This window comes from Ursus americanus, chromosome 8 (genome assembly GCF_024610735.1).
Source record: "Ursus americanus isolate L20-20 chromosome 8, mUrsAme1.1.p, whole genome shotgun sequence".
Taxonomy (NCBI): Eukaryota; Metazoa; Chordata; class Mammalia; order Carnivora; family Ursidae; genus Ursus; species Ursus americanus.
Window position 1 is genome coordinate 49,732,543 of NC_142134.1, and position 18,783 is coordinate 49,751,325.

Here is an 18,783-nt window from a genome sequence, read left to right on the forward strand (position 1 = left end):
CGAGTGGGTCTCCTGCTGCTCATCACATTCTGAATAGCATTTGCCAGGGCTGGACTAGACCAGGAGAAGGGACCCTGCGCCTTGAGCTTTGCATCTTTTAAGCTAATGGACTTGAGATGCACTGGCCCCGCTCCTGATGTGAGATTGGGGACTGCCCTCCAACACCAGTGCAACTTGGCAGAACCTTAGCACCGTATTTTTGCTTGGGTAGCACTGGCCCTCCCCTGGTATAGTCTGGGGGGTGGCTAGAGTCCAAGCCTTGAGGTTGATCAGAAGTGGTTGCCTAAAATGCTGGGCTGTAGCCAGTTTCTACAAAGTTTTGCAGTAGGTCATTTTTTCTGGGAGTCCAGCCCACAGGAGGCTTGATTAGCCCTTCCTCTCAAGCATCAACAAAAGTCATTTGGTACAAGAGTAGAGAGGACTGCCTTCATTGTGACTAAAGACAGTGGATACTGCCCTGGAGGGAGTCTCATGCTTTGGAGGTGGAAGGAGGTACCTTGGGAAGGATGCAGATCATGTCATAGCCAGTTTGGTAGAAGGGTAGAGGGAGTGGGATGGACACTGAGGGAGTGAAAGGACTCCATGTGTGTTCAGTGAAGTTTATATTTGTCAAAAACAATGATTGACTTTACATTTATACTGAACGCTGCATTTTTTAAACTCGATCCATGCCTAATTAATTTAAAGAAAAAATATTGAGTGGTCATATATAGTGAAAGAAATGAGAGATAAGAAAATCTGTTCTGGCTGCTTAAATTTTCCCACCACACACAGGCACACACACAAAGTGGTAACTATGTGGCAGATGCAGGTGTTAGCTCACACCGTGGTGGTAGTCACGTGCAGTATGTAACTGTAGCAAATCATCACGTGTGTACCGTCAACTTGTGCAGTGCTATTCATCAATTATATCTCAACAAAGCTGGAAAAGAATTGAACAATAAAAAGAAAATAAAGAAAAGAAAATCTGCTCTGCCATCTATCTTCTGACTGAATACATGAGTGGCTGGTTGAAACGAAAGTTACACATCAGTCAGACTTTTCCTGGTGCTCAAATGAGCTAAGGGATGAAATTAAAATTATTGATAAGTGTGTCTTCCATTCGAGATTATAAATGGCTTAATGAGTGAATTATGGTTTAAGTGAAAAATTTTGCGGATCAGTTAATCTTTTAAAATGGGGTTCCATTTAATTATAGAAATGTAATTAACCTTTACTTTAATATACCTGTTTAAAGACCCATGACTTTATGGTAGTCAAATTTATATCTAAAATGTACTCGGCAGATTTTATCAGTGTGATAGTTTGTTCCTAGGTATTAGTATGTTTGTTTCCTTAAAACACTTTATTCTGATGACATAATAGGTAATTAATTTTCCATTGGTTTTAGCATGTATTTAAACCTCTGGGTTAAAATATTTCTTAGTGAATACTGAATTCAATGAATAAAATGAGTAAATTCCATGCACAAGAGGCAAGTTGGCTGTCCTTTTATAGAGTAAAAATTTTGTAAACCTGCTTTAGTTACCATAAATTGTGTTCTACTTACTATACTAACTGCCATTCTTTCCGAATCAACTAAAAGTTCATTTTCTTAACTTTTTCGAGATCCATCTTTCAGTACTTTCTTTATTCATGCTTTTACGTTTCCAGCGTTTCTGTGATGATTTTTTCCTTTCTTTCTGCCCCTCCTCTTGCTTTCTGAAGCCATGTCCCTGAACCTGAGGATTATGGCTGCTCTCCTGATGAATGGTAAGCTGCATGGACCTTTCTGTCTCATTGAGTCCTATAAAAGGTTTGCATTTTATTGTTTTGATAAACATATTTCACTACTTTTGGGGGGGGGGAAGCATTATTGATCAGGTAGGGTAACAGAACCTATTTCTTGAAATCCAGTGAATAGCTTTGATTTCCTATTGTATCACCTTTAGTCATTTTTCAGACATTTAGTTTAACGGTTAGGCTTGCTGGAGTTCTACATTAAGTATCTATAATAAAAGTCTGTAATGATCAACTTGGGGTCCCTGGGCTGTGAACTAGCTAAGATTTGTTAGAGCGCAAAAAGTTTTGTTTTTTAGCTCAGCACTGCCACCTTCTGCTGCAATTTATGTATTGTCAGAGCCATAGAAAGATGCTGCTGAAATGTACCCAAGTGGAAATTTCCTTTACATCTCTTTTCATTAGTTTAGTAAATCTATTTGGGGGCTAGAAAACGAAGATTTTTAAAAATAAGTGTCTGGAACAAGTGTTGGAAGACTGTGTGCTACCAAGGACTAAAGTTAACTGGAATATAAATAATTTTAGAATGATTAAAGATGGCATTTTATAGTTTTAATTTCCATACTTTTGAGGGATTTTGTTTCTTTCCCCTTAACATCCCCCTCCACGGACTTACATTTTAATTTAGAACAGTACAAGTTTATTTTGATATTTCTCTAATTCATCATGATTTGGTGCCAATGAAACTTCAGAAAACAGATTCTTTTAATGCTGATAACTGTAGAACACATTGTGGTTTTAGAAGTGGTTATATTTTTATTTTCAGGTTATACATGTGTTTTATGATTTGGCCACATTTGCAATATGCATGGAAGTCTAATAACATCATTTAATATTTTTCAACTTGAATTTTATTTCAATAAAGTGGAGATTTGATAACAATTTGCAGTAAACCTCACACCTATAATAATGACAGAGGCAGCTGTTTAATTCATGTGGTAACTGATGAGTGATCACATTTAAGCTCATTGCTTGGAGTGTCATCCCGTTTCAATACCTACACTCAACTGAATAATTTTTAGCAGTTTTAGAAATATTCCAAAGCTTCTTACTGCTGGTGAATAATTCAAGTTAAATGAGGTAGCTGTTCCCTTTCGTTCAATTCTTTAAGATGTAGTAAAATTTTGACAGTATCTATTTATTGTTTTTCTGTAACATTAATATAATCCTATTAACTATGAATACTGTTCACTAATATAGAATTAATATACATTTTTCTAAGAGAACTCTTATTCTTAAGAGAAGGAAATTACCTTTAGCATATTTTATTAAGATTGAATGGAAATATAAAAAATTGTTGTTTATTTACTCGGGTCATTTAAAAAATCCTACTTTCAATGGAGGTTGTTTTATGACTTCCATCACTTTTGGAAAGAGAGGACGTTATATTATCCTAGTTAAGTTCTCTTTGTATAACACCCTTTTGAAAAATTTGACATTTGATATTCTAAACTATATAACTCCAAATAAGAAATGCCAGATTTTTCATAAATTATAAGATTCTACTTAAATATTAGTATTTTTAAAAATAAACAATAGGGAAGGCATACACCACCTTTATAATAAAGCGAGCTTTATTTTAAATGTTTCTTAGATTCCCCATCTATCAAATAGTTGCCTGTAAGCCTGCAAAGATGAAAGAACAGATACTACTTGAGCTTCTGCAGTGGTCAAGGATGCAGACTTTGGATTCTGACCACCCAAGTTCACATCCTGATCCTATGGGTGCCCTTGAAAAAGTTACCTAATGTCTCTGCCTACCTGTTCTCCTCTGGTAGAATGTGGACATCATAGGGAGGTTGTGAAGATTGAGTTCTGTTTTATTTTTAATTTTTTTAAGATTTATTTATTTATTTGAGAGAGTGTGTGTGCATGTGAGCATGTGGGGGGCAGGCAGATGGAGAGGGAGAGAGAATCTCAAGCAGGCTCCATGCTGAGCACAGAGCCCAACTCGGGGCGATCCCGACAACCCCAAGATCACGTCCTGAGCTGAAATCCAGAGTCCAATGCTCAACCAACTGTGCCACCCAGGTGCCCCAAGTGAGTTCCATTTTTTAAAGTGCTTAGAATAGAATCTAGACATAGTATACTCACAGAGAGTGTTAGCTCTGGTGTCTCTCACTCAGTCCTCATGGTATATCTGAAGAGTTGTGATTGACATGACCATTTTAAAATTGGTCAAATTTAGGCAAAGAAGCTAATAAGTAACTTGCCACAAAGTACACAACAGGGAAACATGAAAGTCAGAGTTAAAACCTCACACAGCCTGGTTATAAAGTACGTGCTGGTCACTTTATGTCCTATAGACTTTAAAGAACTTTAAAGAATATATGCTTTTAATTTTTTTTTTTTTTAAAGATTTTATTTATTTATGTGACAGAGAGACAGCCAGCGAGAGAGGGAACACAGCAGGTGAGTGAGAGAGGAAGAAGCAGGCTCCCAGCAGAGGAGCCCGATGTGGGACTCGATCCCGGAACGCCGGGATCACGCCCTGAGCTGAAGGCAGACGCTTTAACGACTGCGCTACCCAGGCGCCCTAAAGAATATATGCTTTTAGAGCACGAAATATCCTTACCATTTCAGCCGGGTTTTTTTCTTTTCTTTTCTTGTTAAGGTAGCAAGAGCAGGTAGTTTAACTTGATACAAATTAGCACAGGGGGCAAAATTTTGTACATTCATATGTCTGGCATCTCCCCCAACCCCTCATCCAGTTGATTTCATGTTGCCAAGGAAACCAAGATCAAAAGTGTGATCCTGAAAAGAAAAAAAGAAGAAATCAAACAAACAAAGAAGTGATATCCTGGTTGAATCCTAAGCTCCAGGCATCTGACCACATCTTCATGCTGCTGGTCTTCAAGGATAAACTAGAGTATAGATGACTGTATAAATCCAAAATCAAAGTTCATGCCTGTCTGTCAGCAGCTTCACATTTCAGTGTGAAGTTCATCGAATTCCATATATAAAACCTGTAGCCTAGGTACATTTTACTGCCCTACTGAACCACATTCACCACAAATAGGTCAAGTTTAAAAAACATGTAATATTTAATACTTAAATGTGTGCAGATTATTTTGCCTTTAGTGAAATTTGAGGGCAAACCTGTGATACTCTCTTGAGAGTATTTTCAAACATACCCTCTTGACATTAAAGATAATTAGTTGATGGCTGTAGCTTTACTCATTTAAATATATTAGTATAAAATAGTTTACAAAGATAAGACCATTCCCCAACCAGTAGCTACTTACTCCAAAATTGGTATGGTTTTCTTGGTATTGCCAACTACCGTAAGGTAACATATAACCTTACAGATTAATTTTTTTCTATTAAAAATCTACCATTGGAAAAAAGATCTGCTTATTCTCAGCGTCCGTGTAGCCCTTAAGATGTGATTTTCAACTATATATTTTCATAGCCATTTTTTCTTTTCCTAATGTTTACCATGGGAAATTTCAAGCATAAACAAAAGTAGACAGATTACCCATTCACTCACTTCAGTAATATGCACTCAAGACCAATGTCATCTATACCTTTCCCTCACCATTATTTTGAAGCAAATCCCAGATAACATATTTGTCTTTCTTAACTATTTAATGTAGATTCCATACCGTTCTGATATATTTTTTGAAGTTAATGCTACTGAGGATGATTCCCCAAAAGGATTTCCTTAATGTGTCCCATGCTTAGTCATTTCACTGTGGTTTTTAGTATTATCTTAGTATCAGTGGTTAGTACTATTTTCTGGTCTTATTTATTTTCTCATTTCATCCTGGTCCATAATTACGTATGGAATGAGTGGTATTTGTTTTTCTGCTGCAACAGCTAGACTCACAAAAACATCCTTCCAGGTGTGACTGTATAATAATGAGATCTAACACATCCAAATTAATGTTAGTCTTCAAAGTAGTCGCGTTGACAGGTAATTTATTTATTTCAATGATGCAGCCGTTTCACAGAATGTTTTTGGAACTCCTCTTTTGTAATTGCCTTCAGAAATACTTCGGGCCACACAGTAAAGCAGTCTTATTACTTTGGTTAAAGCCGATGTCTAACAAAAATATTATTGAATTCGATCACTTGTTTCTGTTCTTGGACTTGACTGGACATGACTCTGAATAACAAAGTCATTTCTAAAAATTAAATCTCCCTTTAAGGGATTTTGATTTGCAACCAATAGCATCATTTAAAAGCAGGAGGTGCAGATCCTTTCTAAAAATGGTGCTTTACTGTCCCACTACGTGGATCTTCCAGTACAAGCATGTGTGTAGTATGCGTGTGTGCATAGTGAACACATTTATTTTATGTGTAGGCTGTGCATCTATTGCAAGAGGCTGACGTGGACTTTCTTGTTTTTAATTTTTAATTTGTATTTGATTTTTTAAGTTCATAATGCATTAACCTGTTGCAAATTCAGAGGGTGTAAAGAGGGGAAGGTTTTTCTCCCTTCCCTTTCTTGGAGCCCTGCTCTACCCCCCTGGAGGCAGGCAGTGTAAACAATTTCAGATGTATCCTTCCGATCTCTTCTACACATATACATGCATGTATTTGTTTTCTCTCCTGTATTTACAGAAAGGGAAGCGTGCTCTACACCCTGTTCTGTGCCAGCTTTTCTTCTGACAGTATGTCTTTGAGATCAGTCCAAGATCAGATGAAGAGCTTCCTGGTTTTTGTATAGTATTTGCTATCTGGATGTACCACAGCTTTTTAAAGCAGCACCCTTCATAGTACTTGAGTTATTTCTAATTTTTTGCTGTTAAAAATAAAAATGTGCTGGGGCGCCTGGGTGGCACAGCGGTTAAGCGTCTGCCTTCAGCTCAGGGCGTGATCCCGGCGTTCTGGGATCGAGCCCCACATCAGGCTCCTCCACTATGGGCCTGCTTCTTTCTCTCCCACTCCCCCTGCTTGTGTTCCCTCTCTCGCTGGCTGTCTCTAAAAAATAAATTAATAAATAAATAAATAAAAATGTGCTGCAGGGGCGCCTGATTGAGTCAGTTGAGCGTCTGACTCTTGGTTTTGGCTTAGATCATGATCTCATGGGTCCTGAGAGCAAGCCCCGCATTGGGCTCCGTGCTCAGCAGGGAGCCTCCTTCAAGATTCTCTCCCTCTGCCCATCCCTCCACACATGGGTATGCTCTCACTCTCTGTCAAATAAATAAATCTTTAAAATGTGCTGCAAGGAAGAATTTGTGCATACAACATTTTGCACCAGGTAGATAGCTGCTAGTATAAATTCCAAAGACTGGAATTACTGGATCAAAGGGATACATGCATTTTAAATTTTGGTAGAAATTGCCCAGTTGTTCTTTTTTAGAAGTTACGCCAATTTTCGTACTCACCAATGGTATGATTTATCTTTTTCCATAATCACAACAGCACAGAATTGTCCCAATTTATTTCTGCTAAATTTATGCATTCATTTCTGTCATTATTGGGGAAACTGAAGTTTGTATTGAAAGGCACTGGTATCTCCTCGTCTGCTCATTGTTCTGCTTGATGCATTGTTGATCTTTTTCATATTGGTTTCTATGAGTTCTTTCTATTTTATGGAAGCTAACCTTCATTATATGAGTTGGAGACAGTCTTTCCTAGTTTTTTGTTTGGACTTCGATTTTGCTTGCAGTAGTTTTTGCTATGCAGAAATGTTTTAGCCGTATACATATATGTCAGATTTATCTATTCTGTTTCCTGGATTACATGTGATACATAGGCCTTTTCCACTCTTATTTTTTAATTTTTCCCATATCTTTAGTATTTTTATTAAATTGTTCATCCATCTGGAGTTTATTTAGTTTATGGTGAAAAGTATAGATCTAACTATTTTTTCTTCTTTTCTCATGATTCTTTTGTTGACATGAATTTTGAATTTAAAAAACTTTCATAGTCCATACTGTCATATATGAAAATAGGTAATACTGATTAAGCCATATACATTCTAAATTTTCTGTTAATTTTTATTGCCATGGGGAGTCTTCATTTTTTTGTATAGTCAGGAAATAATTATTTACACTGTATCATAGTTTGTAAATCACCCTGCAAGAAGCTACCATTTATATGGTATAGTGGACTACCTGCTCCTTGTTCTCCTTAAGTTACCCTCCCTATCTTAGTCCTTCTTAAAGAACACCGCCATTACTTTTGTCTCCTTGTATGCACAGTGCCACTTGAGAATTTCTACGGAAAAATCTAACAAAATGTTGATGTTGGCTTGCATTTGTATTTGCGAGCAGTTTGTAAATTCATAGTTTTGTCAACTGAGTTTAAATTACCACTTTTACTTTTAATATAGTTGGTTCTTATTTTGAAATGGCATGAGCATCCTAATTTTATCTGTTTACGTTTACTAAAGTTGAACATTTTGTAAGCTTTCAGAGAGGGGTAGCGAGAGCTCCATGCCTGTGTTATCCAACCCAGGCTGTGTGGATTAGCATATGAGTTGTTTATGGTTTTTATGATCTTGGAAAAGAAGCCACTTTCTGAGTGAAGAGTTCTTAGCATTATTCATGGTAGAAGCTTCATTGGTAAATGTAGGGGGGGGTGTCCATGTAAAGATTTCAGTTGCATATCTAGTGTTATTTGTTATAAATACATTTGAAAGTTATATCAATTATGGTAACTGTGATTTATGAGATAAAAGGGTTTCTGGTGAGATTAATAAGACATATCTTCAGATTTGTGAAGACTTTTAGTCTGGAATTCTTTGGAAAGAAAATAGACCTCCACATGCAAGATGTTATTGTGATTATTCCCTGACATTTCAATTTATCTAACAAATAAGTAGGAATGTGTAACTATGAACCATTAATGAATGCATTTTTATAATAGGGAGACTTTATGGAGCCCCAGTAACAAACTGTTTTTAAGAAATGATAGTATTTGGAGGAGAAATGTATGCCAATTTTTTGCATTCCCCTTGATAGGTCATTTAAAAAATCTTTTGTATTTTTCTTCCCATCTTTAAAACTAGAGGAAGACTAAGAACGTGTTTATTCTGCCTCCTAGGGATGTTTTGAGAATTCAAAACTACATGCTAATGAAGATGTACTATATTACAATTTTCAGAATTAATAGATCAAACTACTACATGTAAATAAAGATATATGTTATTATAAACGTTCCAACTTCCTCCTTTGATTTATGGGAAAAATATATTTCATTGATACTGTGTATGTTTAATTAGTTCAGATTCTTTTTTTCTTCAGTGATTTCTCCTTCCTTTGAAACTGCTGGTTTTAAAAATCTGAAACTCTTGACGTTTGGCACATTGGCATTGATAATACTCTGTAACTGTAAAAATGGTGATCAAAAGCTTTCTGGGCTACAGTTATTTAGTATTGGACATATTATTTTCCTTGGTGAATTAATTTTAGAATTTTCTTCTTTATTCACAAAAACTTAGATGTATATATTTTCACTGAACAGTGCAAAGTACACCCTTTGGGTTTGACATTCCCACTTACGTGCTCCATGTTCTTCCTTTTAATCTCAGCATTTTGATATTAAATTGCAGGGCCATGAGATTTATAATAGCTAGATTACAGAGGCAATTCTGATTCCATTTATTTCATATGAAGTACATAAGTGTTTGCTCATCTGAGGATAGCCCCAACACAAAAAAAAATTCCATACATTTTTATGATTTGTTCTTATATATGCAGAACAAATATGATATATACATAAATATATCACTTATTTCTTAGTGATAGATGTTGATAAAATATATATAAGCTTATTACTCATATTTTTATATTCCATATGATAATCATGTAATGTTAGTCACTACAAATAAAGATTTCTCATAGGTTAAAGTAAAAGAATCAATATTTTTTTATAATAACCTTATTCTGAAATTCTAAAAACTTGAAAAAATTATGGAAATAGAAATTCACCTCTAGGTATTTTAGTGGCGGTGTTCTTTTTTTAAAAATCTTTTTAAGCTTCATGTGGCTACAATGTAATTCCACTCCAGAAAAATGAGCTATAAAATTCTTTTTTTTATTACACTGGGAAAGTCTATCACATTTTAGAATGCTTGAAAATAATGTATGATTCTGTTGTGAAATCTGTGGTATCTTATCTAGAAATGTAGACTAAATTATATTTAATCTATTAAGGGTTTGCAGGCATAATGATTTATTTAAAAAGTAAGTTACAAATAGATCAGTGGCTTATATAAATGAACCAGGTTTGCTCCATTTTCCCCTTCAGGCAGAGCTCACAGTTTGGAGACGAAAAAACATTTAGTGATTCGTCATTGCTGGAAAACCTCCAAAATAATCATGTAAGCAACATAAAACCACTGTCTTTCTGTTAATGAGTGAAAGCTAATGAGTATCTCTCTGAATTATCTTCCATGTTTATATATTTTTTTTAGTTTCATGATCATTTTTAATACTTATCAAAATCTGTTATTGTTAAATACTTTTTATTTGGCCTGTGCAAATTCATGGCTGTTAAGAATTCAGTTTTGAAATTCTTGTTAATCAATATTCTATCTTTTCAAAGTGTCTCATATTAAATAATTAATAGAATTCTATTTGTATGAAACAGTTCATTATTCACCATTTCAGAATATCTGTAAAAATGAATTACCTGCTCAAAATGGTAGGCCAGTGCCCAGTCTATACAAAAAGAACTCTGGAAATTTCCATCCAGTGTGACCCTGGTACTTATGAAGTTACTTACACTTAACTGACATTCCATCAGATCAAATGGTATGGCTTCCTAGAGTTTAAACCCCAGAATCTTTTCTCATCATCACTTCAAGCTCAATGTGTCAAAACTTGAACTCAAACTCATTACCTCAAAACATGCTCCTTGAGTACAGGTGGTCTTACTAACCTGTGCCCCTGGGTGGAGCTCTAGCAAGGTGTTCTTACAGGTACTTTTTCTATCCTATACATTATGACGTTCAGGATCCACAAGACCTAGACCATCTCTTCCCTCCACATTCTCAGGTTCAAATTGCTCCATCACCTATTTTAATTTTCTTTCTAGGAACTTGAGAGCTGCTTTGGATACCTCCTTTTCCATCCATCTCCAGCTCTATAGAGTGGCCAACCCCTTATCAATAGTGGCTTCTAGAATATATCCTAAAGGTCTTCTTTACTTCATTCTCACTTTCCCTCCCGAAGTCCAGACTGCCAGCATCCCCTTGCCAGTCTCCTTGTAACCAAGCACTCTGTCTTTCTTTCTCCTCAGGCCATACTGGCTTTTATTTTCTCAAACACACCTCATTCTTTCCTTCTATAGGATCTTTTCAGTCTTATCTGATTCATGCTTGATGCAAAACTCTTGGCTCAATTCTTCATGAGGCTAAAACCTCAGCTTAAATATCACATTCTCTTGAAAATAACCACAGACTAGCCCAAATCACATTACATGATATTTGCACATTCTCTCCTTTATAGTCCTTTCATACTATAAGTAAATATTTGTGTCTTTATCTGTGTTCTGTCTTCCCCATAAGTTACGTGTCACACAGCAGGGACCATGTCTGTTTTGTCTATGGTACGACCCGGAAAACAGATTTTTCAAATAATGTTGTGATTTACCTTTCCAATCACTTCACTTGTTTTTTGGGGGTTTTTGTTGTTGTTGTTCTTGTTGTTTCTCCAAGAGCATAGAAGAATATTTTTTATTTGATATTTGATCTTCATCAGGAGCCAAACAGCAAAATGTTTAACTTAAAAGATCTGGCTTCTGGGGCACCTGGGTGGCTCAGTCTGTTGGGCATCTGACTCTTGATCTCAGCTCAGGTCTTGATCTCGGGGTCATAAGTTTGAGCCACGTGTTGGGCTCCACGCTGGGGCTGGAGCCTACTTAAAAAAAATATAGATAGATAGATAGATAGATAGATAGATAGATAGATAGATAGATAGATAGATAGATATCTGGTTTCTCTTCTCCTATAAACTCTATGCAGATAGGATCCACTTTTATGTCTTCCTCAGGCTGTAAGAATCCATTGCATTGTACACAGCAATTGCTCAACCAATTCTTTTTATTTAGTAAAACATGCATCAGGTTAAGGTCATTATTTATGGAGAGAGGAAGGACAAAGCATTAGAAAGGAATCCCCTGTCATCATTGCCCCAACCAACACAAAGTGGTGGAACCCCAGTAAGATTAGATGGCAAAAATTTAACTCTAATTAGGAATTCGATTCAGGTAAATGAGCATTTTAGAATTTCTCTCCTGTCTTCTGAGGATTTGGCCATATCTACCTTTTGTTTCACTATGCTGTTTTCATTTGACACACCAAGTTGTTATGTGTAAATGCTTAGAAAATGAATGAAAGAGTGTAAGAATGAATGATTTTAATTAAAAATATATTTTCTTCATAACAGATGTTGGCTTCTTTGTTGTCTATAACCTCACACCTTCAATGCTTAACAGCTACAGGCTTACTAGACAGGAAGTTAGCGTTGTTGTCATTTGTGTCAGAATGTTTAAATGAAAAGGGTTGCATTATGTGTTTATTTTTTACAGCCAACTGCACCTATAATATGTGAGTTTCTTACAATGATGGCAGTTTGTCACACAGCAGTACCAGAGCGAGAAGGCGATAAGATTATTTATCAAGCAGCATCTCCAGGTACAAAGGAAGGAATTATAATGTATTTTTCCAGTGGAAAATTGTTCTGAAATTTAAGGTTGTCTAGAAAAAAAATCAGTTTAACTTGAAAAAGTGAAATAACCAAATTATGTGTTTTAGATAATAAAAATGTATTTACTAATTAGAAAAACCTGGTTTTCAGAATTAAATATATATATCTTAAAACATATAACCTTATGCACATAATTTTTGGCATATGACATAAATTGCATGGAAATTTGAATAACAAAATTCACACATTTAGGCTCTCCTCCCTTCTTTGAAAATAACAATTTTGCTTTCCTCTATTGGAAATGCTAGTCAAGGAGCTTGTTGTGTATTTATTTGGATGAAGAAAGTTCACCATTTGAAAGGGATGCCATAAAATATGTATTAGCATGGTTATCAATATTTAATGCCTAGGCTTAATTTTAAACCTATTTTCAATGTAAAATTGGGCAGTCAATTTGATGATTGCAAGATTTTAGGGAAGAAGGAAAGGAACATACTTATAGAACTGTAAGTGTTTTAACTGTATTCTAAACCAGCATCTGTGACCTTGCAGAATGTACTGAATTCCTAAAAAGCAGAAATGTTACATCTCATATTGTTAGGATGGCCACTATGTGAATGTTTCTTATCCCACACCCTACCCTCGGCAACAAGAAAATTTGATATAATCCGATGACGAAATGATGAAAGTAATATATAATAAAATAAACATCAGTTCATTTATATCCTTTTCTTTTTTTTTTCTTTTTTTCCCTTTGTCCAAGTTTCTCTTTTTTTTAATTTGAGTAGAGTCAACACACAGTGTTAGATTAGTTGCAAGTGTAGAGCTCCATGTATTTATATCCATTTAAATTGAATCCTCAATTCATATTTTTCTGCATTCAGTGGTTTAGGAGGAAAAGCATAAAACATAAGACAATCTTATGCATTTATTTTAAGAAACATTTCTTAAAGAATATTCTGGACCAAGGGTACATTTAAATTTCCCTTCTTCGGTGTGTTGACTAACAGTCAAATACGACTTCTGGTTCCATACATGTCTCAGATCCTTAAGATGGGTCTACTCATTCTTCGGCATTGTCATATGATTTCAAAAGAAATGGATTTCAACAGGGGCCAGAATAAACAGAATTTTAATTCTTTTAAAATTCAATAGAAAAATATAGTAATATAGTAATATATTTCTGTTGTACTAGGGGTAATTATTTTATCTCACCATGTATTTGCCTTTTTTCCTAAAACAGATGAGGGAGCATTGGTCAGAGCAGCCAAGCAACTGAATTTTGTTTTCACTGGAAGAACACCGGACTCAGTGATTATAGATTCAGTAAGTTATTTATTTTTAAGTCTCTTTTTCGTCAAAATAATAACATATGCATAACTTCAAAGATAAAATAATATCAAAGGATCATAATAAAATAGAGGTTCGCTCCTCCAGAAGCAGCCACTTTACCTCTTTCTTCAAGCATTTATAAATCTCCTATTTTCAAAAACATATGCGATTAGTGATATCTGTTTTGATTCTTCCATTTGAACGTATCTACTGACTTTGTCTTCTGTTATGTTAAATGAGGATTTATTGCTCTTGATTCACTACCCCTCCCTGGGATATCTATTACTATATTACTGTAATTACATTGTAACTTTTAGTGAAACAAGTATTCAGACCTAATTTTTAAAATAGGCAAAAGACTTGAGCAAACATTTCACAAAAGAAGATATATGAATGGCCACTGAGCACATGAGAAAAAAAAATCATTAGTCATCAGTGAAATGCAAATTAAAATCACAGTGAGATGCTATATACCCACCCAAAAGGCTAAAATTAAAAACATTGGCAGCACTAAATGTTAATGAGACTAGAGAGCTAGTGGAGCACCCATATGTTGTTAGTTGATGTGTAAAATGGTATGAGCCCTTTGGAAAGCCTCTTAGAGTTTTCTAACACAGGTAAATGTGCATCTGACCCAGCAATTGTACTCATAGTTACCCAGGAGAAAGGAAACCTTATGTCCACAAGCAGATACCTAATGGAATGTTCACGGCAGCTTTATTCAGAGTAGTCAAACACTGGCGACTAACCAAACGTCTATCAGCAAGAGAAGGGGTAAGCAAATTGTGATATATACTTACAATGGACTATCCAAACAATAAAAAGGAAGGAATTATGGATTCATCAACAACATGGATAAATCTCAAAAACATTATGTTGAGCAGAAAAAGCTAGACACAAAGAAGGGCATACTCTCTTAAGATCAGACAAAAGTGATTGGGGGGGGTAGAATTCAAAACATGGTTGTCTCAGGGTAGGGGAGGACATGGATTGGAGGAGAACACAAGGAATTTATAGGGTGATGGGAATGTTCTATCGATTGGAGTAGTGGTTGCACCAGCATACCGTTGTAAACGACACAGTTTTCAGTGAACTATACGTTTAACATCTGTGTAATTTATTGTATATAAGTTGCATCTCACCAAAAAACTCATGATTATTTGTTATTATGCCTGTGCCAGTATTCATAGTTGAACACTGCTGTATTCAGGATTTTTTTGCTTTTTTTAATTTTATGTTGCCTGGTATAAATTATTTTCTGAAAATAATTTTTCCTTTATTTCCTAAAGATAAGTCCCTTATCTTTTTTTTTCAATTGCTTAATTTTCTTTCTACCTATTAGTGATTATTCCCATATCTTCTGTCATTTGGCAGTTCTTACCTTGAGACACACCCATCCCTCTAGAAGTTCTTTTTGGTCTATGCCAGCTATTCTAATTCTTCTACGACACTTAGAATCCCTTTTGATTTTCTTCCATTTGGCACTATTTCCTGTTTCAAATCTCCTTTCTTAGTGAACTTCCCTGTTTTGATGGAACGCATTTCGTGTTTGTTTCTTCGGGTTAAAAAATCATTCCGGAGTGGGGGGGGGGGCACCTGGGTGGCACAGTCGTTAAGCGTCTGCTTTTGGCTCAGGGTGTGATCCTGGCGTTCTGGGATCGAGCCCCGCATCAGGCTCCTCGCTGGGAGTCTGCTTCTTCTTCTCCCACTCCCCCTGTTTGTGTTCCCTCTCTCGCTGGCTGTCTCTCTGACAAATAAATAAATAAAATCTTTAAAAAAAAAATCATTCCGGAAGCAGAAGACACAGCAGTGATAGCCCCTCAGTAAGTCCAGCTCCTGACTCTTGGGCTCTGAGACGTGCTGGCTGATGGGTCACCATTTTGTTCATGGTTGTCATCCTGGAATTGCTCTATCATCTTTCTGAGAACTTTCTTTACTTCTATCCTGTGTTAGATCTTTTATTCCTAAATCCCATGTCTGTCTTTTTTTTTATATATATATTTTATTTATTTATTCGACAGAGAGAGAGACAGCCAGCGAGAGAGGGAACACAAGCAGGGGGAGTGGGAGAGGAAGAAGCAGGCTCCTAGCGGAGGAGCCTGATGTGGGGCTCGATCCCACAACACCGGGATCACGCCCTGAGCCGAAGGCAGATGCTTAACCGCTGTGCCACCCAGGCGCCCCTCCCATGTCTTTCTTGCTCTTGGTTTACTCTTTTAGTTTTGTGGAATACATTTTTTAGTGGCTTTTTGGGAAAAGATACATGGGGACTAACTTTATTTATTTTGTAGTCCTTTAAAGTCTAAACATTTTCCAACCTACCCTTATACTTGATAGTCCGAATGAATATAGAATTACGGGATAGAAATTATTTTCCTCAGAAATTTTGATTTTTCCACTGTTTTCTGGTTTCTAGTACACCTCATTGAGAAATCAGAAACTGTGGTGATTCCACATCTTTTGTGACTTGCCCCTACTCACTCCCCCACACTCTAGAAGGTTCTTGGATCTTCTTTCTCCCCAAAGTGTGGATATTTTATGACATTGTGCCTTAGTGGGAATATTTTTAACCCACTGTACTGAGCACTGGTGGGCCATTTTCCATTTAGAAAATTCTGTTCTAGAAAATTTTTCTTGAATAATTCCATTTTCCTTCCCTGTTTTTGCCCTGCTTTCTCTCTTTAGAATTCTTGAACTAATCTTTAACTTTTCACTTCTGCTTTCATGTCTTTGCCTTTTTGCTCTACTTTTTGGAAGTTTTCATCAGCTTTATCTTCTTAGCTTTCTATTCATGGTTTGTTTTTTTTTTTTAATTTCCGCTCTCATGTTTTTGGTTTTGAGAAGCTTTTTTTGTTCTTTCAGTATTTCTTTTTAATAGTATCCCATTCTTATTTCATGAATGTCATACTTATATTACTTCTCTGAGAGAAATGATAGTTTTATGAAATTTTCATTTAAAAAATTTTACAAGCATTTAACAAAGCATTTAATTACAAAACATTTACAAGCCTTTAGTGAAACTGTAGTTTTTACCAAAATATAAAATGGTCTCAAACCATCACTGCAGTTGTTCTGCAGTGATTATAGTTTTGGGAAAAGCATACTTCATCAGAAGTTAAATATCAACTTTCAGGGGCGCCTGGGTGGCTCAGTGGTTAAGCGTCTGCCTTTGGCTCAGGGTGTGATCCCGGCTTTATGGGATCGAGCCCCGCATCAGGCTCCTCCGCTGGGAGCCTGCTTCTTCCTCTCCTACTCCCCCTGCTTCTGTTCCCTCTCTCTCTGGCTGTCTCTCTCTGTCAAATAAATAAATAAAATCTTTTTAAAAAACAATCAACTTTCAAATGTTCTTTTCCAAAGTTTCTCATTTTCTACTTAGGAGAAAAGAGCAGCTTTTAACTACTGTAGCCCTTGAATATGGGATGTATGAAAGATCTACCAGGGTTTTGACACAAATTGTAATACGCAGAATCATAAGGCCAGTCTCCTCCCATACTACTAAAGAGCAGTAACCAGGGTATAAGCATTAATCATAAAACATAAAAACATAAGAATTATTATAAACAGTCTTATTGTTTCACACTTTTTTCTCATGGGTCCCCTTAAAAAGCATATACTGGCTTATACAGCAATATTTCCAAGAGTGTAAAACACTGCAAAAAGTTTTATGCCACCAGGAAGCCACAGTAATCCGGTTCCAATGTAGAGCAAAAAATGCCACGTATGACGCATGTGACAAACCACTTCAGTCTGGTGTTGAAACGAAGTGCAGAGGCATCCAGGACCCACCCACCAGCTCCTCATGCCCATCAGGAAATCTAAACCTGAATCTTCATTGGTCCACAGGAAATTTTGTTTTTGAATTCTTTTTCCTCCAAATTGCTTTTATCTGTTGGTTTTGGATATCTCTGTTCCACATTAATGTCCTTAGATGTCTGTTCATCTTTGGTATTGTGGTTAAGAAGAAGGAACTTGAAAGTGGATGTGTCAGTTCAGAGCCTGAGTATTTGTCTACACTGAGCTCTACGGTAGGGTGGTGTGGTGCGATTAGTTTGGAAAGTCATGGTGTCTGTACTTCTAAGGCTTGTTGAATTCCCCAGAGAGTAATCTCCTGATTTCTGCCTGCAAAAGTCTGGCTGAGTAGGTTGGGATATTGGGACCCAGCATTTAATATGAATATGATAACAAGGCCATGTCTTCAACCATGCCAGTCAACTTCTAGACAAAAGATTCTTTTAGACCAAAGGAAGGGCCAGTGCTGAGAGCTGCTTTTCAAGTGGCTCTTACCTAGTTCTCCCTCCCCATTTTAGGCCCCTCTTTTACCTCACAGTTCTAGGGCTATCTACTTTTTCACATACTTAAACCATTTAAAGATTTTATGGTACAAATCAGGTAGGTGCTCAGCTTTTCCCATGACCACTGTAGCATTCAGCCTTCTTGGATCTGCTAAGCTACCACTCATTGATCTGTGTTCTAGCTTCCAAATTTCTGGTGCTATTTCTCTTTTCTTATTTTCCTGCCATTGTAAGCTTCTTTCTTTATGAAGTGTTTACTACAGTTTTAGTAAGGCTTTGGGAAAGACAGAAATTAAATGTGTATGTTCAGTCTTCCCTCTTAACCTGAAAGTTAATAAGTTCACTTAAAGAGGATATATGCAGAAGGGATGCTTCGTTTGTGTTATTTTTTACATTAAAACTTCATGCATGGGGTTTATTTCCAAGAAGCCGAAGATGCTTCCCACATGATGTAATCAAGTATTCCTTTCCTTTATAGCTGGGACAAGAAGAAAGATACGAATTACTCAATGTTCTGGAATTCACCAGGTAAGACATCTGCTCTGTGATTTGTATCTGTGAGATAAATTTCTACATATGTTTTTTCCCTTTTAAATAACTAGAAAGTATGCTTTATTTTTCTAACTAAATTTATCTAGAAAAATATTAATTTAAAATCTGCAATATAGCTCGTAATTGTCATAGCTGCTGATAAATCATAAACACCTATCTTCAGAGTATTGCCAGACATGATTCCTGGAGGCAGTGTAAAAATATTTGTGAACAAAGCTGGTCTG

At 36.1% G+C, this 18,783-nt stretch overlaps 1 protein-coding gene across 5 annotated transcripts in view; it reads left to right on the top strand.

The window, feature by feature from the left end:
- Window positions 1-18,783, top strand: part of ATP8A1 (ATPase phospholipid transporting 8A1) — a 224,253-nt gene that overhangs the window by 88,119 nt on the left and 117,351 nt on the right. For 3 of the 5 annotated variants that reach the window (XM_045816092.2, XM_045816091.2, XM_087864166.1), the window contains 5 exons: window positions 1,708-1,752; window positions 9,982-10,054; window positions 12,265-12,370; window positions 13,627-13,709; window positions 18,486-18,535. In XM_045816092.2, coding sequence (XP_045672048.1) covers window positions 1,708-1,752; window positions 9,982-10,054; window positions 12,265-12,370; window positions 13,627-13,709; window positions 18,486-18,535 — 357 coding nt within the window. The remainder of the gene's footprint in view (window positions 1-1,707; window positions 1,753-9,981; window positions 10,055-12,264; window positions 12,371-13,626; window positions 13,710-18,485; window positions 18,536-18,783) is intronic. The other 2 variants (XM_045816093.2, XM_087864165.1) reach the window with 1 other exon arrangement.